We start from the raw sequence: 24122 nt of genomic DNA, 5'->3' as shown, positions 1-24122 counted from the left end.
TCGATTACATCGGACAGGTCCCACGTTTCTGTCGAGAATAATTAATATTCAACAGCCACGCTCTGTTCCCGCACCGTTATATTTCTTTCTCCCCGGTAACACAGTGTACACGCTACGTAAAAGGAGCGTTAAGCCTGATTCGCAGGATGATTTTTTTGGCAGGCTCGCCCAGCGATCGATTTTGGCAGCGGTGCCGGGTCTGTATGCAAATTGCGAACCACGTTTCACCAACATCCGCATCCACGAGTTTCGAGGAGCATGTCGGTGATGAGGAAAGTTGTACTCGCGATTAAAATTCGACTCGCGCATCTTCTTGTCTTGATCAATTTGATCACAGTACCGATTCCTCTGCTTATGAAAACCAAGGATACATTCGTGTGCAAATACTGAATAATTCTTGGCTTCAAATTCGCTATTTCGAATTTTTCTAACGTATGAACAAATCAGATCGAAATATTAACGAAAAATACATGATATTATTGAAGATATTTTTACAATCAACAGAGTCACTGATAATTTAATGGAATTATTTATTCAGACAAATTTTTTTCTGTAAAAGATTAGATATTAATATTTTCACAGAAAAAAAATTAATCTTAAATCAAAATATATTCTTAATATTATGAATTCTCACTATTTATATTGAGTTTGTATTAATAGAAGTAGATATATATAAGCAAGAATATTATAGTCTTTATATAGAAGATTTTTAGTTTTGAGCAAAAATAATACCTTGTATCAATACGAATTCAATTAAGTCAAGACTAAAATTTTTAAGAAGATTATAATATTCTTAATTTAATCTTTTTCTTGATTTAATACTAATTTTTTTCTCTATATGCTTTTTGGATTAAGGAGATATTATGCAAGTATTTATATAACAAAAGAGAAAATAAATTTCTATAATTTAGAAAGCATTAATAAATTTTCCATCGGTGAAATTCAAGATACAAGAAAATAATTACGCAGATCGTAGTTTGCCGAAAATGTGACAGTACGTTTAACCGTGCATCAGATCTTATCGGCGATATTTTATAAATTCGTGTAGCGCACGAACCAAAGCTGTCTCGCGTAATAGCATGCAACCAGGTCGGTGATGAAAATTAATCTTAAGATTATTATGCAATGATGCCAGAAGTACGCACGTCACCACGACGGATCGATGCGCGTGTCGCGACACATAGGTCGCGATGCTGCGTCGTATTGGCTGCAACGCTACGTAACTGACCTGCTCCAATATTGGAGCGACGGAAACCGCGCTATATGTTCGTGACACGTGGTTTTCCTGGTCCAAGAGAATTATAATTTCCATCCATACACCGCACACAACACACATACACACGAGCTATCTATTGATAAATGATTGACTTCGATTCGTTTAACTTTAATCGTTCTATTGTAAGATGAATTTTTTTATTCCTTTACGTATATATATCCACTGCGGTGAGAATATCTTCGAGGCATAGCACGTATTTACGTGCCCACGTAACCGTTTCCCAGAAGATCGCCTCGGGAAGATTTCGAGAGAATTTCACCGACTATCAATCTACGTGTCCAGACGATTTGCAGAGCGATTTAGCAGTACGGATGCTTAACGCGTACTCTTGATACGGTTGAGCATCAAGTTCAGCATGATAGCGTGGAAAAAAAAAAGATCAACCGTGCACGGTTCTTTTCGATTTAAAAATTTTCCCCAAATATTTCCAAATTATTCCCATTATTTGCAAAAAATTGATTAAGAATAGTAAAAGTTATTGAAATAACTATATTGGGTACGCGCTTCCTCTGAAATTCTACATTAATTTTTGCTAGACAATGTTATTTTGTAAAACACTTCGAATGTTTCTGTTACCTGCAATTTCGAAATTAATGCTAAATTTGATTTATATCTCTCCGCGATTGTTTTATATCTACTGCCGCATAAACTCCATTTTTCGTTTCCAACACCGATCTTGCTCCGTTGCTATGAGCTAGAATGCGATTGGATTTCCTGTTCCGATAGTTTGTCGCATTTATTTCTTATTTGTCGGAAGTCTGCAATAAATTTTCTCTGTAAATATAAGTTAAGACATTTGAAACATGAGTAAAAGTGGAGATATTAATATTTTTTTCTTGAAGTTTTGGTCATTTTTATTACAGAGTTTAAATCATTTTTCTTTTATTTTGATGATAAGATATATATAATAATTATAATTTCAATTTCTTTTTGAATTTAATATTTACACGAACCAAATTGTATAATTAAGTTATATGATTGTTAAATTACAAGATAAATATAAATCGCGTTACGAGTATGTGAATATTATTATCATTTAGCTTTGAAAAATTAAATTTTATTAAACTGCAAAGAGGTTAGGCATTGTGCTAGAAATTTATTGGCATAGTTACCAGGACTACTTGCTGTGGAATTACGTTTTCATAATAGGCAAATGCAAGTGAAAATGGGTCAGGCCACGAGAGCAAGTTATCGCACCTGTATGGGTATTCGACCCGTGCTATTGACTAGTCGATGGCTTGCTTAATGGCGATGCAGGAAGTGAAAGCGCGTCCCTCGCAAATCGTTTAATTTACGTTTAATTGCTGTATTCAATTTAGAGAATCCAATTTGAAAATCCGCACAACACAGACGATGTGAAATTGTGCAGCTTGTCTTTTATTATAAAATAAATTAAGTCTGGTTGAATGAATATAGCTTTTCCAAAAATTATTACTTTTTTTACATATCTAAAAATGTGTGTCTTTCATCCTAAACTATCTGATTTTCTTCTACCGAAAGAGTATTCGAGTTTCTTTGAGTTATCATTATCGGCTTTCGCACGATTGTCTACGCGCGTTTGATTTCTCACCGAGTCTCTCACGGTGTTTGATTCGCCAATAATTCATCCGAGGAGCATGCGAGAAGAGCTAAGAAATCGCGTCGGAGAAGACAAAGAACAACCGCCGTCTCTTTCAATCGAATGCACCGCGTGATATTCAATGTCTTGATACTAGAAAACTTTGGCGGCCTCTTTGTCTTATCAAACATCGATGATACAACAGTTTTTATTGAGTAAAAATTGTTGCAATTTATCAAAAATGTCCGTATAATTTTGTGCAGCTGTTGAAATTAATAATTAAATAATAATAATGATGTGCAACGCGATATCGAGTGAAACGCAATATTATTAATGAAATGTAGTATCATTAATAAAAACAAAATAGTTATATAGCTTCTTCCGTCTGTAAAAATGGAGAAGTCGTTTGAATATATCGTATTCAATGAAGTGTTTCATCTTGAACACTGTCTGCTCCATTCTTTGCGGTGAAAAATGAACGGTCGAGCGAATTCTCGACGACGCTGTTGAAAAATCGATAACGTCTCCTCGATTCAGTATTACACGAGAAACTTGGCCAGAATAATTTCGTAAAATCCTATGATAAATACAATAAGTTCCGGGAAAATATAATTTTAACCGGCAAATATATATATATGTTATTTCACATGTATGCCGTTATCGAGAGAGCGTTTTACGCAAGGTAATACAAGCGCGAAACAAATTTCTCTTGGTCGATATAAGTGAATTGCATTATATTTGGAGAGCTGCATCACGCAAAGCACAACTACTGTAATTTATTGAAGTACTAACATTGCATCTAGATTAAAAATTTAGCTTATTATATTTATTTATGAGAATGATGAGTTGTTGAATAATATAAGTAATTGTGAAGCATATTTAATTTAATTGTTTTGTCGAACGGTTTTATTAAATGCAAAAACTTTTTCAATTTTGTTTTATTTTACTTTTGAAGTTAAAGATATGTTCTTATGTTCTAATAAAAATTCCTTCTATTAAATAATTTCGTATTCAGGCGGTAATTTAAATCCTTGTTTTGTTGAAAAACAAATTCAAAATACATATTTTTATTTTTTAAATATATTTTTAAAATATATTTTTTGTAGATGATTTGAGGCCGAACACGAGATTTGATTTCAAGTTTCGTGTGAAAGAAAGTGCAGACGTCGCCGAGACAGGAAGTTAGAAACGATTTGTTTGATTCCGACGAGCACTTCGCAAGGAACACAGCATCCGGCGCGGCGGTTCAATCCTATCCTTCTTTGTCTTTCTTTCTGACATTTCTTTCGGTAAATCCGCGAAAGTCGGAACGCGTTTATAAACAGTTCGCGGATATCCTTTTTTGTCTCGATGTCAGATCGGTCGACGTCAGTGTCTCGCAAATCGTCTTTTTCTCGGTATCTGATCTGGATAAATGGATTTCAAGTCGTAAAGTTTATACTTTACAGCGATAAACGTGTATTTTTTTTTACTACTTACTGAATGCTGTCTTATTTTTTAAATATCTTTTAAAGTTTAGCTGAATATCGACATGTTTTTTAAATAAATTACAAATTGATATATGTATAATAATTTATTATATATAAACATATATACTTTAAAAACATTTAATTTTGTAATATTAAAGGAAAGTCATATGTAAACTTAATTTCTTTATACATTAATTTTTCTTTGCTTTGATCTTCATCTACTCTTCATTAAAACTCGTTGCGATTACTGACGCAATAAAATCACATCTCGCAGAGTTAGAAGTATATTTTACAATTTTATACGAACTGCGATCTATTTAATATTCCGTTCAACAGACGTTTCCCGAAAGAATTATGCGTCAGCAAAAAATGTTTCGAGTTCTTTGCTTTCTCGATAGACTCAATGTAAATCAGAAATAAATCATGAATAGTTAGAGGAAGAGAAGAATCCCAAATGGGATAGGAAACTATCCCTGATTTCTTACTTATTGGCTTTTACCTTTCTGTTATTGAACATCCGCAGAGATAAAACGATCGCCGCTAAAGAATATTTAGTGAATTATATTATATCTTCATCCCAATCTACAATTAATTTATATATTTTAAAGAATTGTTCCTTAGAAACTCCGAACTTGGCGCGAGTTCCTTCCTTGGAGGAAAAGAAAATAAATGAGCAATTTCTCAAGAGGGCCGACTAATTTGATTAATTTAATTTGTTTTCCTTCGTTTTGGAGGAGTTTGAGGTGTATCTTCGGAGAATTCCCGATGAAGATAGTCGAAAAGATTATGCTCACCTCGAGCAGGCGGTCTCCAAAGATGGAGATCGGGAGAGATCCGTGGGTTCTCGTAATAGCTCTGCGTTTGTCTAGTTGCCTAGGTACCACCACCTTATTCTACCACTTGCAAATCCACCAACCTACTCAGTAGCTACAGGCGGACTGGAGAGAAAGCGCGGGTCATTTCTTGCAATTGAAAAATTCTACATAATAATATCACAACGCATCTTTACATTACGCGTAATACGTTTCTTTATGTTTTGTGAAATACGTTGAAATTTTTAATTTCCTAACTTTTGATAAACTCGTGAACAAAGCTCTCAGAGCTATATTTTACAAAATAGCTTGTCGTAAATTGAAAATTAAAATCCATCTCTAATTCTTCTATACAGTTTTAAAAATTTGGCAGATACAAATCTGTAAATAATTTAAACTATTGAAATTATTATGTAGAACATCTAAGCATGCTGATAGTACTAAAATTTTTTTATTTTCTAGCATCAAATTTGAATGTTTTACATAATTAGTTTACTCAACAAATTTAATTTTAGATTTTTTCGCGTTGATAATGCGACTTGCGTTGACACGAGATATGTTTAGTTAGTGTGCTGTTGGTGAGTAGAATGTCATCTTATCAGAGCTCGTTCTGCAAGAGCTTGTTTTCTAGCCATGACCACTTTTTTCGCGAAACAACCTTAACGGATACGACACTCCAAGACATATTTCGTCTGAGTGATTACGGTATATTTATTTAAATCTTAAAAGTATCACACATCTGTGATAATTTTTCTTCGAAATTCTAATTAGTAGCCAAAGACTTCCCACTCGATACTGTTTCCCATCTTTGATGGTCTTCCATTCAATATTTTTTTCTCTCAGTCTCAAGTTTATCATTTAAAATTATATTACCTAATTATATTAATTTACAATTTATGTATCATATTAATTTTTTCCTATAATAATACTAAATCGGATTTTCTTCGGCGCGAACGTCGCGGTTACGCCATTGGTTCTAATCACGAAACGCGAGACGCCGCCGGGCTCCATCGTCTTTCACTATGTTCACTTCGCGGATAGTGGTCTTATTGCCCGACCTAAACCGCGCCTAAGTGTGCGTTCACGTGCCCCGTAAATAGTCCGATAAATTCCGCGGTATACGTAGCCGAGAGATACACCGAAAGAAAGGCCGCTGCAGGTGGCTGCAGTCGTGCAGCGGCGGCGAACGCACGATGACTGAGCGGGTTTCGATCGGCACTTTAATGCTTATCGGCGTGAGGAATCACGCCCTGAATCTTTCTATTTTCGGAAGTAACGGGGACGAGAGAATCTACGTGGGAGAATTTATGAATTGTTTTGAATATCGCGAGTCTTCGTGTCTCTGCGAAACTTTCAGGAGTTCGTTGTCTTGAAAAAGAAAATTATTGTAATTAGCAGAGTATGCCTGAAATTCGAAAAAAATAACAACATTTAAAAATGCGTAGAGAAATCGTATTTTATATATTCTGCTTGCGATATTCCAATAAACTTGAATATCTTTTTTTCTGATGATATTCTTATTTAAAAAGTTGAGAAAATTGGATTTTATAAAACAAGTCATGCTTTATGTATTTTACTTGGAAAGCAGATTTTATTGCTATGTATCGCAGTTGTTTGTGATATATCGTATGAATTTTACTATTTCTTATTTTAGTCGGATGCTTATCTGTCTCTTGCGACTGCATTTGCTTACTATATATTTCTCACGTCTGACTGCGGCGAGATGCGTATTTTTCTCGCAGTGTGCGACATCGCGTGGGCAATGCCCATGGCCGGAATCCATATTAAGAGCCTCAACTGTTACCACGGATTTTACATTGTGTTTCTCTGACGATTGCTTATAATTCAGCGGATTTACAAACGGTTTTACTGACAGACTAAAACTTTTACACTCAGCATGTATTGCATAATTTAATTTAATAGGAGAAAAAAATTTATTAATTTAGGTTTCAAGTCTTAAATATTATAATATTCCTGTATTTGTATAAATTACACGTATATTATAGTTGATAAAGTTTTTTATTTAAGACTAATTTTTTTCTGTGCGAAACAGAAAATGTTCTTTACATAGAAAAGATTTATTTTACTTACAAGTTTAAAATAACATTAATTGTTGAAGTCGTAGAAACTTTACGATAGAATGTCTATAGAGTCCTTTATGAATTGCAATAAGATTTAATTTGCGTGTCACGTATAAGCAATTAATCCTAAAAAGGCAGGCGTGGTAGATGATTCAAGAGTAAACCGAGTTGCTAACGAGCGGATACATATGACTGAAATACTTAGCCAACAAAGCTTAAACTTCCCGTTGCTTGATTATCAGACTGTGGATTATCTCTGCACGACAATTATCATTTTCTCGATCGATTTTTTTCCTCGTCTTTGTCGTCTCGCTTACTTCCAAAAATAATCGTCTTATTTTTATTTTACATATAAATTTTATATTTACTCTGACGTATTACTATTCCGACGTGATTATCGATAATTAAAAATAATTATATTGCCATTTTATTTACATCATTTTATTTACATAAATTAAACAAAAGTTACATTCTTTTCACAGTTTTGCTGAATCGTAATGTAAGTTTCATTTAAAAAACATTTTTTAATAATTTTTTTTACCAGTTTCTCATCGGTTTAAGTGGCGTGAATATCGCAACATTTCGAGATGTATGTTATTTACATAAATGAAAGCTGACGTTTTCGCGGTTATCTTACTTGCGTTTTCGTCGCGGAACAATGATCTGGATCGCGATCGAGTGCCGGCGACGGATCTCGGGTGAGCTAATAAAGATCGATGACGCGGCCGACGATCGTGGATCACCGATCCGAGACCGTCGTCGTTCTTCCAACGGTTGATCGGATCGATCGAATCTGAATCGCCTTCTGTGTACGTAGCGCAGTATTCCGTGTCGTGTCATCGCAACCAGTTGTTAGCGATGACACGGCTTCTTTTTATAGACAAACGTAAACGTCATGCACGCGCACGTGCGTGCGTGCCTGCGTGCGTTGCTTCGGTGAGTCGGTTCCTGCCAGACACATGTGCTAGTTTACATATGCGAAACATATACAGGGTGGCCTCGAGAGGCGGACACTTCGAATTCTCAGGATCTAGAAGTTAATCTATTATTAACGAGAATCTCACTTGAGATATGAAATTTTTTTTAATCGTCCAAAATGTATAAATGAAGCGTTGCGAGTAGATTTTTCGAGGATTTAAATAGATAGAAAGAAAACTAATCTTCACATAATTTTATAAGTAAACTTCAATATATTCTTCATTTATCGGAAATTATTATAAAAAAAAGAGATAGAAGAAAGTTATTATAAAAGAAGAGACGTGTGATTTGCAAGAATTTTTTTTTAAACTTAGTTAAAATTAATTAAAACTTAGGAAATTATGTAAAATAATGTAGTGGTAGTATGTGAGACACCTCGTATGATTGCATTACATGTAACATTCAATACGTAACATTTGTCACATAGGAAAACGCAACGCAAATAAACGTGACAGAAATTACGAGCATTGCGATTTTCCTGGAGGACTTACCGATCACGACGATCGATTTTGCGGCTGATCTTTTTGTCCCTCCACAGTTTATATTCATGATACCAAAAAGGTATGTTAATAGCACGTAATTATGTATTGCGATTTGTTATTGGATCAAATCATCGCCGATGGACGGAGAACGGAATAATCTGTTCACGGCGTTGATCTACAAGGGATTACATGGGTCGTTATTCCGATCGACTAGTTAAGTACTAAACAGAATTATGTAACAGAAATTGAGAGAATCCGTTAATTAATTTAATTTAATTATTTAATTATCCGTTAATTAGTTAATTACATTTTACACTGTTTTTTAATAAATAAGCAATTTTAATTAAAGACTTATCTTATTAATTCACAGCGAAATATAAAAGAGATTTTTTTTTTCTTATGTCTTGATGTTTTGATGTATGAGGTATGTACTTCTTTTTAAATTTGTTGCATAAGTGAACACAATGTACTTCGTGCTGAACAAAGACTTGGCGTAAAAGGCATTGTGAACATAACAAACAACTCCTCTTGACTGTAGTTTCAAGAAAGTAGCTTTTTTAGTTATTTCTGTTTGTTTTTGTTAATTATAATGTATTTTCTCTTTTTTTTTCCTTTTGAATAAATATTTCTGTTTTATTTGGATATTCGCAAAAGTAAAATCGTCTCATTTTACTGAAATTGAGATATATCCCGTGGAAATGATGTTTATGCTTCGATCGCATCCTTCCTCGTCAGATATAAAATTACCGTAATCTCTTTCTTATTTCAATTTCACGGCTCGGGTAACTTTAAGCTGTGCATCTTTTCGGCATCACTGACGTCAGAAATGCAGCTTGCTGCACCATGGAAATTAATTGATGGCTGAACATTTTCCACAGGACTATCACGTGAGAACAAACCACTCCCATGTGAACCGTAAATAACACGCGCATTAAGATAACATTGTTACTTAAGTAGCAATCGATAATCGATGCCTCGGTACAGTAACCTACCTTTTTTTCTATCAAGTAATACATCGTGTCATTCGATCGCAAAATTTATCTGAATTTGTCCAATTTGAACATCGGTAAAATCAAACTAACTTACGTAATAGAAAATAATATTGAGATGGATTATTTTACTTTCGCGATGTTTATTTTCAATGTGACAAAAATATTTTTTGAAGAATTATACATTATACTTTTATATCAACTATAATTTTATATTTATTAAGAAAATAAAGAACAGATTTTTGCTGACATTTACAGACTTTGTATTTTTGTAGATGAGATCATTTATTATTGATTTCTTTTTATTTTTCTCCTATTTCTTGCTCTTTTTTTCTTTCTACGCTTCCCTCTCTCTCCATTGATTTATGGAAGATCTACCCAGAATTTCTTTCATTTATTACCAGTCTGCGCGCAGTGAAATTAATTAGAAACACGTTTACACTCTTTAACGTTGAAAAATTACTATTACGGGAATTGAAAGGGATAAAAAGATAGGGGATCATTTTGCGACGATAAAACTCGAATAATCCCTATCGTTCGCCGTCGTTGCCGTTAACAATCTGACCGCGGTGAATGATTGTCGGAGCGTTTTTTACAGAAGTGCCAGAAAACTTTCTCGTGCCACTTTAATCTCTATAACACATGACGGTGCGGCATGACCTCACACATGACTGCCACTCCCATCCTCTCTAACCCTCCGGGTTTCGCTCTCTTCCTTCCTCTTTTTCGTTCCCGTTCGGAGCCACTCGACAAATTGATTAGGCGTGCAATTTCGCGAGCCAAGCTGCCACCCGCCCGAGGAAAATTCTCCGCGAGGAATTTAGAAGCTCGCGAGACGTCACAATCCATGGCACACGACCGCGTTGACTTTGACTTCTATTTCCGACACTTGTTTCTGCATAAAATAGCCTTTCCCTCGGAGAAATTTGTGCGACGGGACAGAAGTTAAGTTGGAATGAATGCCCGTTGGGAAGTTTTAATGTATTCGAATATTTCTCTTATTTACCTGTTACTGCTTTGCAACTTGTTTTTGCAAATTGCGGAAAGTCGATTTAAGCTACGAGAATGAAGTACGCGGAAGTTCTCAAGCTCGAAGCTGATACGACGTGAAAGTTTTAAAAGTCTCTCACCGGTTGAATACGTTAGTTGCCCTTTTTGGCTTTCCTTCGCATCCAAGCGTATATTATAGGAAGTAAAACACGCGAGATAATTAAGTCTCGGGCTAGAAAGACAAAATCAACGTGAAATCTGAAAACATGGCGAGATAAGAATAATTTAGATTTCACAATGATATATATATATACGGCACACTTTTTTCACGTGTATGAGCGGGTTAAATGTAATCCGGTGCATTCCGCGAATGCTTTTAAATACGATAGGAACTTCAGCTATTACAATATGACATTAGTAATTTCTTGCTCTAATGATTTCGTGAATAAATAATAAATGAAGAGAAGTTTAAAGATAGAGATATTTTTGCGAAACAACTTAATTTTTTTGTAATTAAAACAAGAGGGAAAGGAAGAAAGAATGTATATTTAAAAACTGTAGATGGAAATGGATTTAAACTGAAGAAGCTTAATGCAAGCTGTAAAAATATTAAAAAATATTTAAAATATTTATATATTTTAAAAATCATAAAGATTTAAAAATCTTAAAGATTTTTAATTTTTTTATATTGATTGTAGGATTTCAAGAGTCCTTAAATTCTAAAAAGTCTCATTCACCCGCATACAATTAAATTAATATGCGCGATATTATGTATTTATGAAACTATAATATGCAAAGGCAAATTCTTATAAAATGAAAATGTCTTTATTAAAAGGATGTTAAGGATCTATGGGACTAACGCTTCGTCCAAGAAATTATTGGCTGCGGAAATGAGTTTCCCGTTGCTGATTTATTTCATTGATACTCGAGAGGAGACCGACACGATAATTGACATGATTTTAAATAAATGTAAAATTCATGCAACAGGAATTCTTCTGAGGAATAAATTTTTCTAAAAAGGGATCAGATTACGTGGTAGGACGGTCTAAAGGGGCGTTTTTCAACTTACAATCCGGGATGTCGAGAAGGATCTCGAGTGGTTCGTGGAGCGGCTTATCTTATTGCCGGGTGAAAGGCACGGGTGCAAATGGAAGCAAGAATGGGGTGTGAAGATCTCGTTATGATCATCAATCATAATTTATATGTACACTATTCATTGAGATCAAAGGTCAATTTTGAATCGATGGCAAAAATGAAGAAATATACATTTATATAACTTTGCGAACAATAATTGTAGATGCAATTTGCAAAGAACCATTTTAAATTCTAACTGTTTTGTTTTTAAATCATGTTAAACTTTTTTCTCGACAATGCTTCTGCCGTAAATAGTGCCACTTTCAAGTCGCTCCTGCAAAACAGAACTTTAACATCGAAATTATGCAAGCTGAAAAAGAATTTTGTTCGAAATTTTCTAAAAATTTGAAGGCTTTCTTTTACAATGTTTAATTTTAAAAATTGAGTGTTTTTAATTTTGTTGACAAGTATTATCTACAATATTAATATGAAAAATATAAAATATTGATTATCCTGATTTTTATGAAAAAAATTAAGTAAACAAGAATTAATGAGAAAATTAAATCAAAAATATCAAGTTAATTAAATTAATAGTTTAAATATATTTTTTCTCAATTCCTATTCTTTCTTTTTTGATTTCAGGCCAAACAACGTGCCTCCGTAAAATGGCTTCTATCGAAGGCATACAACAATCGAGTGCCAGAAAAGCTCCGCGACCCTTATTACCGTGATCATGAGGTGAGTTTAAAATTTCCACGCAAGTTTTACGCAAAACATCTTATTAATATTAACAAAGTTTTACATTATATAGTATACAAGCTGCGCAATTATAAATTAAAATAACTTTTGAATTAATTAATACATAATTACGAAAAACTAATAAAATTAATACATAATTAAAAAACTTATAATTTTTACATGCATATTTACAATTTTATTAAATTTTTTTTGTCTTGTATTGCTTTCTAATAATACATATTTAAAAGACGATGGATTTTCCGTATAGAAAAAAATCTATCTTCCTATAGGCGTATTTAACATTTGTTTCTTTTTACGTGCTTTGATTTCGCGACCATGTCATGATCTCTTTTCATACTTTGAGATTGATAAATTTTTCCTCGTCGAAAAGTCGTCGGTTTCTCAGGCTTCGACGGTGTCCTGGAAAACCTCTTCTTTGTAGCACACATTATTCCGCGATGGAGAAAACGGATCCCCCTTGGTCGTGAAAGGCGGTGCTGCAAAATTACCGAAGTATCTATGCAGCCAGAAATGCTAATAATGCTTTTGCGAGCACAATATCGCACCGAACTCCGATGAGAACGAACGAAAGTCGCGTTACAAATTATGTTGCCAATAGCTTACTTCACACTACTCCGATAATCCTTCGAGAAAATATAAGTCCTGGACTTCCACGAAGTTCTGGGAAATTTTATGGAAACTTGAAACTTTGTACTTCATCTTCGCGAGGAAAATGTCTGTCGACAATGTCTCTTCATACGAAACGCATTCGGAACATCTGCTTGAAAGTGGATTTGATTTATGGAAAGACATAAATTTTAATTATTATTTCTTATAAATTTTTAAACTATTCGCTCTTCAAGAGGACTAAATGTCCATCGATGTGACGTAAGAGCTCAAATAATCTTGATAAATATCGAAAGGCTTATGACAAATGCTTTCCTTTTCCACGAAATACACATATGTAAGAGTTACATCAAAATACTTTCTACTAGAAATATGTTTCTTTGATAGTCACGGAAGTTGGAATGCCTCGCAGAATTTTTCACTTTTCATTAATCATTATTACGTAAGAATTTTCAGATTTTCTTATATTCTTTCTTATGTATTGTAACAAAAGAATACTTACTTTTGCCACGTAAAAAAACTTAGAGAATTCTGTAATATCTAGGAAAAAGATCTTTTTTTTTTAAACCAACTTCAAAAATATTTTTATACTTTGAAGATATGCAATCTCTGCAGATTGATACAAATTCAATTCTTTTGTGTAACAAAATAAAAATATTTCTTTTTTGCGGAAACGTGCGTGTTCGCAAAATGAGGAAGCTTAAATATTCTCATGAAATAAAGACGAGAAATGCACTCGTGAACTTACACAATTGCAGTTTACGGATCATAAATATTAAACGACTTAGAAAGGAAACTGAGATAAACTACAATGTAACTCCTTTTGCACGAAGATGATTAACGATCGCTAACAATATTTCTGCTTCATATTTGTTTCCCTTTTTCCTATTCGCTCACGAACACAATATAATTATATTTATTACTAGACACTAGACGCTAGGAATCATGGTGCTTACTATCTTTCAATTATCTCTGCTTCGCTTACTTTTCTATCGTTTTTTCAGCAACTTTACACAAAAACTCTTACAGATCCTATTTTCGATATTTCACATTGCAATCCTAGTAAAACTGTACGAAGCGGATTGTATGTTCATCTCTTCAACGTTACTTAGTTTAACTATTACTCGCTTAACCCAATAAAATCGTAGTTTGCGAGGTATTATTTATCTATTTTGATCTTAAAAATTAATTTAATTAATATTAGTCAAATAAACTTTATGAGAGAGTATTTTTCAAAAGATTTTTCAAGAAAATAAAGTTCTATTTTATTACCTTTTTTTTATCATTTATTATGTTACTTATATTATGCTTTTATCTCTGTTTTATTATTCTTATCTTAAGATAAAAGATTCCTTATCTTAAGATAAAAGATATTTGGACGTACATTATTTTATTTTGTTACTTATTTGATTACGAATCTATATGAAGAAGAAATAGACAATAACAAGCAATATATGATATGAAGTTAGTAAATTTAGTTAGTTTTGTATATAAAATCTTAATTATTCTCTATAATCGTTCTTCGATTTTCTTTAGTCATTGCTTTGTTTTCTGAACAAAAAGCTTTGTGTCAGATTTAAAGTGTTCAATCTATATCGATTATTTCGTATTGCCATCTTGGATACTAGTTAAAATGAAGCTTTTGCATCCTTCGGCGATCAACCATGAAGTCGTCGCAAAAAAGCAAGCGAATCGTCATTAAAGACAAGGTCGCTCTTCCCCTCGATCATCTATGGCATTTTCACTACGTCGAGTTCTTTAAACTTAAAATTTATGTATTTTGTCATTTTAAATGTTACTTAAGTCAAGGTGCTAATTATTAAGAAAAAAATTATTAGATTAATTAACTATTAAGGCGTAAAAAATTTATGAGATAAAAATTCTTATGTTTCTTTGAATTTGCAAAAATGTATATATGAAAAGTTTATTTATTGGCCAGAATTTGCATATTAAAAATCTTCAAAATATCTCTTTGTTAGATTTAGTAGAATAATTTATTTTGTTTATTTATTATTTTAAATAATTATCTCTATGAAGCTGTGAAATCCCATTCCCATTAAATAATCGCGCAGTCGTATTAACATAGATATAATTATTTTTGATTTAAATTATGTAATTACCTGTTAATTTAGAAATGAATTTTGATGTTTATAGGAACAAGAGCACTTGAAACCGCAAATCGTTCACGCGCTTTCCAATGCGGAGCTCTACTGCCTCGCGCTGGCCAACATATACTCGGATCCCAACTACCACAATCAGAATCACTATGGGATCCTGCAAGCCTTGGCCAGGAAAGGCGTCTACGTTGCGGAGCAGAACAATACTCAGCTCACCGAAACGATCCTCATCCAAAATTCACCACTCAAGATGGTAAGCTTGTCAGCGGCAATGTATGCGTAGACGTGTTTCTTCCTCTTCAAGATATTTAAATCAATCATTTTCAGGAAGTGTGGCAATCTGAAATTAATTATTGATATTAGTATTATCGAAAATTATATATAAATTTGATATATAAAAATTTTATAACAAATTCTTAAACATGGAATTGTTTTAATCAATGCTTATTGTAATGATATCTTTGTCCTTTTGTAGTCCGCGCATATGGCTGTGATAGAAGGCCTGATGGTCTTGTACGCGAAAGAGGTGGTGACGGGAGACCGGGTAATCTCAGCGATACGACGGTTTGATCCTCAAGCCGAAGTGGACGTTCCGTCGGATCACGAGAAAGGCCTCTTACTCTGGATCAATCATGCATCGCACGCCCTAATTGCTAAAATCCAGAGCGAGGAAGGTGCCGGTGATAAGACACGGCTGCCTGAGCTACCCGCTGCTAAGGACTTTCAGTCCCTGTGCGATGGTGTCGGCCTGGCGGCTGTTGTCGCTTTCTACTGTCCCAGCGAGCTCAACTGGATGGAGATCAGGGTATCGAAGAGACCCTCGGTAGCGGACGCGCTGCACAATCTCTCCCTGGTGCACGCGTTTTGCGTCAAATGCCTGCCCTACTCGATTTTCCACATGCAACCTGAGGACGTCACGTACATGAGAGGGTACGTTAATTTAATTTAATTCGGAATTTCCATTGTACTTGTATATCACGCAGAAATATAAATATTTTATAAATTATTTATAATATATTTTGTTTTTGAGAAGATAATTATCAACTTTTTTCCCTTTTGATGATTGTTGTCATAATTTTTTAGGTCAATGAAGCAGAATCTGGTAGTTTTTCTGACTGATATGTACAACGTTTTGGAGATTCATCCGGCGAAGTGTGTGCGTTATCCCGGTGAGGAGCGAGCGATGCAGTACTTAGATGGTACGTACACGTTTTTCAATCTGGAATGAGATTGTTTATTAGAAGCAGATCTGCGCGACAATATGTGACACTCGAGCTATATTTCGCTGAGAGCGAGAGGGAGAGAGAGAAAGAGAGAATCGTGAAAATTGGTGGTGGATAAATGTGATTGGTGGAGGCTGCTGTACACTGGACTTTTATATATACTCGTTCTGTTATTTTATTATACTTTCCTCCATGAATTCCCACTGCCATTGCAGGCAATTTACGTACATCGAGCAATTTTTAACCTAAATTACAAATTAACAAAATTAATTCAATATATTACTAAATAATTTAAATAAATAAATCATGAATATAAGAAACGTTGTCTGCAATCGTAATGGTATCACGCTTTTTATTAATGTCGATATACACACACACACACACACACACACACACACACACACACACACACACACACACACACATTCGATATCCTAGCCTCATGATCCGGATTTTTTCCTCCCCCCCCCCCCCCCCCGAGAGCAGCGACTAATATTATTTCTATTCGATACGAATTGGTCTTTTTGCGAATACAAATTACAATACAGAGATCGCCGCTGCAACGAGCAAAGAGATATGATATACCAGCCAAACTACGTACTACCTCCACTCTTAGCACTTAATCTACAACTGTAATATTTCCATATATTTCTATGGCGTAACCTCTTCTTGACGCTTGACACGACAACGCTATCCTCGCCTTCTTCTTTCGTCAACTTCCGGTTGAACTACATGATACGGCGCGGCGACGGGTGCAGCCTGCCCGCGCAATAGTCATGGCGTAGCTCATAAGAGAAGTCTGCCACAGTCTATAGCTCCGATACCTGATCTGAGAAGCAACCTCTCCGTATCCGCGCCAGGTTTCACAGGTATCCATACGTTACCACACAAAGAATCAATCTCATGTCTACTAGGTGGTCGTCTACCTTTGCGAGTCGCGTTTTCGTGGACTGACATTGTCGTTTTTTTAGAGTGTCTCGAAGGTATCAGCGATCTCATGATCTCTTTGTCGCATTATCATTCATGTATATAGGTGCACTGGGTCACCCAATGCGACGCACCAATCATAGTCAATAAGTAGTGTATAACCGAATAAAATGTAATATTGTGATTGATAATCGCCAATAATTATTATAATCAAGCTTAATTGTGATCTTGAATCTAGAATTTAATTCTAATATTTAGTTTTTATCAGTCTTTTTTAAGTATATGTATCGTTTTATCAATTGGATATAAAACTATATTTTTGATGAAAATATATTTCTTATATTTTGAAAGAAAAATCTATTAGAAGATTAAGCTATGACTCTAGAATTCTGACGCAGAAAGATTTTTTCTTTCTGAAAATGAAAAACAGAGAATGCGTTTTACGTATAGTTCATACGTACGTTTTACAGTGAGTAATTAAAATAAAAAAAAAAAGTACGTGATCCCATTAGACTAGCCTCTTAGCGAAATTCGTGAATTGTCAGGAGCACTGCTTGTTAATAATCACATATTGTTTGCATTTTATTCGATCATGATTATGAGAGTGATATATAGAGTGATATATATATTCCTTCAGAAACAGACCTGCATGCGAGTCGCGTACCTTTGCAACACGATCATTGGCCTGCCTGCCGCTTGCATTGGGATCATTGGCTTCATTTTATATTTCTTTTGCATGAGATTTGAGTCATGTTGCGCTGCTCAGTCACTGTCAACGAGAAAGATGAAACCTTCATCGTTCATTTAAGATCCACTCCATGTTTAGTTAGTACGATTATGTTGCGACGTTGTATTTGTATTGTTTATGGTGCCATTTGGTTTATGGTTTCATGTACCGAGCTGTTCGTTTCACATTCTGTTCCAAATTTGTCCGACACTCTACGACAAAGGCTAGAGATTAAAATATTAGCTTGTAGCGTGACTCGACGTATATTTTTTCTCTCAAAGTGTATGACATAGGCTTTTCCGTTTTAATTCTTGAAATTTACGCAAGTTGAAATTCCCACGTGTTATCGTTTCATCGACGCATATTCTCCGTCGCTGCATATTCTCACATTTAAATCGTTTTGCTGGCGATAAAAAATAACTTGTGGGAATTTCGTGCCCTTAAATAATCCGTTGCGAAAGCTTTATTTAATGTAATATAAAATGTAAATTTATTATCTGTTGAGCATCGTTTTTCTCTTGAATATAGTTTGAGTGATGAATGAATTTCCTCATCCAGTTAAATAAAAGTATAGACAGACGATCGATTCATCGTTGAATTATCTTTCCAGTTACGAAGTCGACATCAAGCAGCACGGTAAAGAAGTCGCAGTCTTTGCAACAAACTGCTGAGAGTCATCCGTACGACGACAGGTGTGTTATCATATAATTTAATATCCTCAAAATATGTCTGTAAACTTATATAATTGCTTAATAAACATTCAGATGATCAGTTTGAACTAAAAAATAAATTTTTATAGAAACCTTATTTGTGTATAATTAGTAGAAATCAAGTTTAACTTTTCTCATAGGCGCGCAGGAAGCGAGGAGAGCTTTGTGGTGCATCGTGGCAAAGGTATTCCCACGCTGAGCTCCGTAGCTGATGAGAAATCCGCAGGCAGAACTGAAGCCGCTGGTCGGCCGAGCAACTGGGAGGAACAACGGCGAAGTTCCTATGCCGGACGTCGGTCCAGACGGAACAGCATCACGGACGACTCTCAGCTGACCATTGAAAACTTCGGCGGGTCTCAGGTATGTAACTGCGCGGAGTGTTTATTATCTTTATCGTCGCATCAGGAAGACAAGCGTCGAGAGGATTGTCTCGAGTGGACAAGCGGTATGATCGAATGATTTCTTTTATCCAGGATAATTTACACAATTTTGGTAGAAATCCGGATAAAGAGCTAGGCGCGCATACTGGCAAGCGTAGCACCACCGAGCCGACGTTGCCCGCGCGATCCAGTGTCCAGGATGTGTACGGCAGCGGAGTGCAGCACATAATCGCGGACAATGGTTACGGCGGCGAGGAGCCGATAAGGCTACGACGACAGGCGTCCAACAGCAGTCTGGATAACGTCGCTCTCCGGCAAATTTTACATTCCAACGCAGAGAACGACAACGGCGCGGACAGCAACAGCGGAAGTGGCGGTGATGGTGGTGGTGGCGGCGGCGGCGGCGGCGGCGGCGGCGGCGGCGGCGGTGGTGGTGGCGACGCTGTTACGAAATTTGCTAGTTTTGCGAATCTGAGTAGACAAAGTTCGGAAAAAGGGATCAATTTCACGTACACGGAACAGGATGATTCTAAATCGAACAAGAAACACGGTCAGAGTAATGGCAATAGGAACGGCGAGAAAAAAACGACATTTGCTACTCTACCAAACACGACCACATGGCAACAGCAGAGTAGCCAGCAGTCGCAACAATTGGAGCAACATTCTATTGGTAAGCTCTCTCTATCAAAGCAAGAATAAAATTTATTTAGAAAGTTTCTAGCCGATTACAAAAAAAAAAATATTAGTGACCTATGTTTACTTCTTCGTTGATAAAGTTGAGTAAACTGAATTTAATTCTATTCATATTTGTCTATTTCGTTAGAATTATTGAAAATATTCTGTGGTGTTAGATGAAAACGGCGGCAATACTATAATGGCCTCACAGCTGAATAACATACGATTGAAGCTTGAAGAGAAACGGCGACACATAGAAAATGAGAAACGAAAGATGGAAGTTGTTATGTCGAAACAACGGGAGAAAATGGGAAAGGCGGCGTTCCTGCAAGCGGTTACGAAGGTAAAACATACGGGATTATTCTAAACATAATTTAGAAAGATTGCATAATATTGATCTATTCGAACATCATTCTCATTATCAATTTTACGTATCAGTTTTACATACACATCATTGTTACAGTCAGAACTTTAATGATTTATTCTTTTAATAATGCGCGTAATATAATTCTCGATTACGGAGAATGTTGAGAGTTCCATCGAGACATGTTAAGGTCTGCCATGCTGTGTGACAGCTACTTTTCGAATCTAGGCACGGGTGTTTAGTATAGAGCAATGTATAAAGTACTATGTCTCAGGAAGTACAAAGTTTCTTTTTCTTCCGCCTTTTATTTATATTTTTCATATCATATTTTTCGGATTGTAATTACCGCAATCGTTTGGTATTGCTTGTACATATGTATGATGAAAATATCAGTTGAACTTGTAGTATTATTTGCAAAGTACGTGGATGTAAAATACGTAATTGCTCAAATTTCAGTAATTGAATTTTATTTATAAGTCATCTATTTATTCGTTTTTACTTAGATATATTCATGTAGGTTGATTATCGTTTCGATCTTTGGTTGTACATAGTAAGATCTAATCTTCTTTGCCTTAAATAATCTCGGTTGCCAGCTATGTTATCTTAACACAATTCTCTTTCTGACATTTCAGCTATACTTGATGGTAAGCGCATGCTGATGCACTAAATTTTTCTATTATAACAGGATTGAACTGATTTTTATTTCAATCACTTTTGTTCAAACAGGAGTTATCAGTTTGTCAAATGCAATTTTTATTTAGTACTTCACAGATTTAATTTCTTTTTTTTTTCTTTTATCAAGAATTTCTTTATCTTTATATCTTGGATCACTTGAATAATTAATATTATTCAATTAGTTCATGTTATGCATGGATCATTCTTTTTCTAATTGAATAATTGAATCGAGATGTTTTAATTTTTTTTCTTATTTTAATTTTTTATTTTTCGTTTTGGTTTTAAAGTATTGATATAGCTATGTGAATGCATTGAATTTTAAATAGCATTCGAGAGAAAGGTAGATGGAGTCATCTTGTTTAAAGCACTGCATGCTGTTTTATAAACGTATTTCTCACGAAAGAGAGTAGAGAGTTTACATGTATGAAATACAGAAGAAAGTTTCATGTCGAAATGTTTTGAATGTAATATGCTAGTCAAAGTACTAATTGCGCATAATTATCATATCCTAATCTTTTTTATAATATTAACATTATAGTAATACATGTATCACATGGATAAAATTATATATGTATCAATATCTAAAGGCGAGATATATATAATTTTAATTATGTATATCTATGCACACAACATATAATTTATTTTTATCTTTTTTCCATTTACAATTTCAAACGAGATAGCGTGCTCGTAGTTTAAGTCAGACTTGTTCAATTAAGTATGATTTGCGAGCCACTCTCTGGATGAGCTTTGGCACTTGATGCGCTTGAGTGTAAACGTGACGTTTTGGCGGGGAGACACTCGGCACCGTGGTGTTTGGTGATGATTTGGTGGCGGACTCTGAGTACTTAACAAGGCACGCTGGTTGGGCTGGTTGCAGGGTAAGGTTAAATCTCCTTCTTCGTCAACGTCCGGGGGGGACAGTCCGGCCGAGACAGTCGGTCCCCCCACTCCTGTAACCTCCGGGTCTTCCGGGGCGACCCCGACGAGCGTATCCGAGGCGTCCTCTGTACCCCAACAACCCCTTCAAGAAAAACCACAGAGACCCTTCTCGCTCAAGGTACGATATCACCAGCAAGTGTTTCACGTAGGCGAGAGAAATCACGAGTATGATTTTAATATTTATTAGGATTATTTATATACGCGCTTATGTGAATGGCTTTCCAACGTTAGTTACGTTCTTTTTTTTTTCGTCTTTGCTGTGCGGATGTGCATCGAAAGCGCACAGATAAAGAAGTGATTATTCTCCCTCTCGATGTTTAGCAATTTAAGAAACTACGGGCGTAATACAACGCTACGAAATGTACAGCCGCTTTATATATCGATCCTACCAGTAGAAATTACTTTCGATAACGGATTATTATTTTGCTTCTTGACGCTTCTTTTATATTATAGAGGAAAATGAAACCTTGCCTAAGAATGATAGTTATATCTTTATAATGACGTCGGTGCAGATACACTTGCATTCGTTAATACAGTGCCCCTGGCATGCATGATGCAATACTAAACACTCCCTGGAAAATAGCGATTTACTTGTATCTTTGTTTATTATCCATTTATCAATGTAGATTAACTTTAATTTTGGATTAACTTTAATTTAACTTACATTTCATCTTGTTTTAGTTTTAAGAATTTAGTTTTAAGAAAAAGATAGGGAATAAATTAAATTGAGATTAAAGTTATTCTACATCAGGGTGGAAATGAACATTAATCGGGTGACGGTTCAGATATAATTCGTTATTTAATATTATTTCTTTTTTACTAACAAAACAAATTTTACTTTCTTAATGTACATATATGTATGTGTATATCTAATTAACTTTATCACGAAAATTTAATTTAAGTTTCCATTTCTAATTATGTTATTACTTACGGCTGTTATTACGGCGAGTCATTTAAATTCGATACCCGTAATTAGTGAACGTCTCGAGTTAAAATTTCCGGAACTCGAGAGAAATTTGAGAAGCCTTGACATTATTCGTAGTTACATAAGATATTGATCAAACAGACGGATAAAATGTTGCATATACAGATAGTGTCACCAAGTTTCCGGACTATAACTGGATCAAGAGCAATCCATTACTGTCTGTGAATTGTCAATTATTACGAAACGTAATAATTAATAAATTAAATCATCTACCATCATGTTTTCGTGCCTACTTCGGGTAAATATTTGTGTAGTGTTATGAACAATGAGACACTTTACGTCACATAAAAACGCAAGTGCAGACCCCAATGATACACGGTTTACAGACATTTCGTATATCGTTCATTTTCCTTGTCTCTTTAATTTTATAATTTTTTTTCAATCTTGTACAAAATGTACTACGTATTAGTTTGTGTACACACTCAGTTTAAATAATTGGAATAGGAAATTTATTATAATTATTTTATAATAATTAATGAATTCTACACAAAACAAAACCTTAAAAAAGAATCGAATTTTCATTGTGCAATATTACACAATACATTTGTAGTATGATAATACCTTTCTGAGGCATTCCATTTCTCTGATAACGTATATAGGAAATTAGTGAGGATGTGCGGGACGTCGAGCACAAATGGTTGGAACATGATGGTAATGCGCCATTCATTGAGACCAGGCGCACTCCGGACATCGAGAATATGGATCCTGAACAGTATCGTCAATCCATAACCCAGTTAGTATTCCTGATTCTACGTTCGTAAATGGAATAGTAGAATTGCAGTAGAATTACAAAAAATATCATTAAATGTTACTTGTCGCAGAATGAATAATAGTTTGAGTGAGATTCAAGCAGACATACAACGTTTGGCGAATCAGCAAAATCAGATTCAGCAGCAGCACCTGATGACCCAGCATCAGAAGCAAATGCAACAACAGCTTCAGCAGTTGCAGAGTCTCAGTCAGCAGCACATGCAAGTGCGTATTCCGGAAATGCATCCCATGTTGCATATAATGTTATCAACCGTATATTTTTCTTTATCTTACAGTCTTTCGGAATGCCGCCGATGAATCCATTAACACCCAGACTGCAAGATCCGCAGCAGTCGCAGTTCTATTTGCATGATCAGCCGCAAGTGCAGAGAAGAATGTGGGGCCAGCCGGCACCCGCCCAGAGTTTGGCCAATGAAATGGCCGCGGTGGGCTATCAGCAATCTATGGACTCGCGATTTAGTCCTCAATCTGCCGGTAAAAAATATCAGATTAATTTATAATAAATAATAGAAATGGATTATTATGATATAAATAACAAGCTATCATCTATTTAAT

At 35.0% G+C, this 24122-nt stretch overlaps 1 protein-coding gene and 2 long non-coding RNA genes across 11 annotated transcripts in view; 1 reads left to right on the top strand and 2 right to left on the bottom strand.

The window, feature by feature from the left end:
- Positions 1 to 24122, top strand: part of Patronin (calmodulin-regulated spectrin-associated protein patronin) — a 58079-nt gene that overhangs the window by 23171 nt on the left and 10786 nt on the right. For 7 of the 9 annotated variants that reach the window (XM_089072469.1, XM_089072466.1, XM_089072467.1 and 4 more), the window contains 14 exons: positions 12352 to 12447; positions 15229 to 15444; positions 15667 to 16121; positions 16275 to 16390; positions 17173 to 17283; positions 18679 to 18760; positions 18919 to 19138; positions 19252 to 19828; positions 20010 to 20176; positions 20830 to 20841; positions 21750 to 21929; positions 23396 to 23529; positions 23618 to 23771; positions 23843 to 24041. In XM_089072469.1, the coding sequence (XP_088928595.1) occupies positions 12352 to 12447; positions 15229 to 15444; positions 15667 to 16121; positions 16275 to 16390; positions 17173 to 17283; positions 18679 to 18760; positions 18919 to 19138; positions 19252 to 19828; positions 20010 to 20176; positions 20830 to 20841; positions 21750 to 21929; positions 23396 to 23529; positions 23618 to 23771; positions 23843 to 24041 (2719 nt within the window). The remainder of the gene's footprint in view (positions 1 to 12351; positions 12448 to 15228; positions 15445 to 15666; positions 16122 to 16274; positions 16391 to 17172; positions 17284 to 18678; positions 18761 to 18918; positions 19139 to 19251; positions 19829 to 20009; positions 20177 to 20829; positions 20842 to 21749; positions 21930 to 23395; positions 23530 to 23617; positions 23772 to 23842; positions 24042 to 24122) is intronic. The other 2 variants (XM_089072463.1, XM_089072465.1) reach the window with 2 other exon arrangements.
- Positions 12472 to 23495, bottom strand: LOC148937586 (uncharacterized). Its single transcript, XR_016138301.1, has 2 exons — positions 23358 to 23495; positions 12472 to 16410 (listed from the first exon to the last, which is right to left on the bottom strand). It is a non-coding gene; the product is annotated as an uncharacterized LOC148937586 (long non-coding RNA).
- On the bottom strand, positions 18517 to 19003 carry LOC148937587 (uncharacterized). The gene is made up of 2 exons (XR_016138302.1): positions 18872 to 19003; positions 18517 to 18797 (listed from the first exon to the last, which is right to left on the bottom strand). It is a non-coding gene; the product is annotated as an uncharacterized LOC148937587 (long non-coding RNA).

The sequence above is a fragment of the Pogonomyrmex barbatus genome, unplaced genomic scaffold (genome assembly GCF_055798465.1).
Source record: "Pogonomyrmex barbatus isolate J1 unplaced genomic scaffold, ASM5579846v1 scaffold13, whole genome shotgun sequence".
Taxonomy (NCBI): Eukaryota; Metazoa; Arthropoda; class Insecta; order Hymenoptera; family Formicidae; genus Pogonomyrmex; species Pogonomyrmex barbatus.
This window is presented reverse-complemented; position numbering and strand designations above follow the sequence as displayed.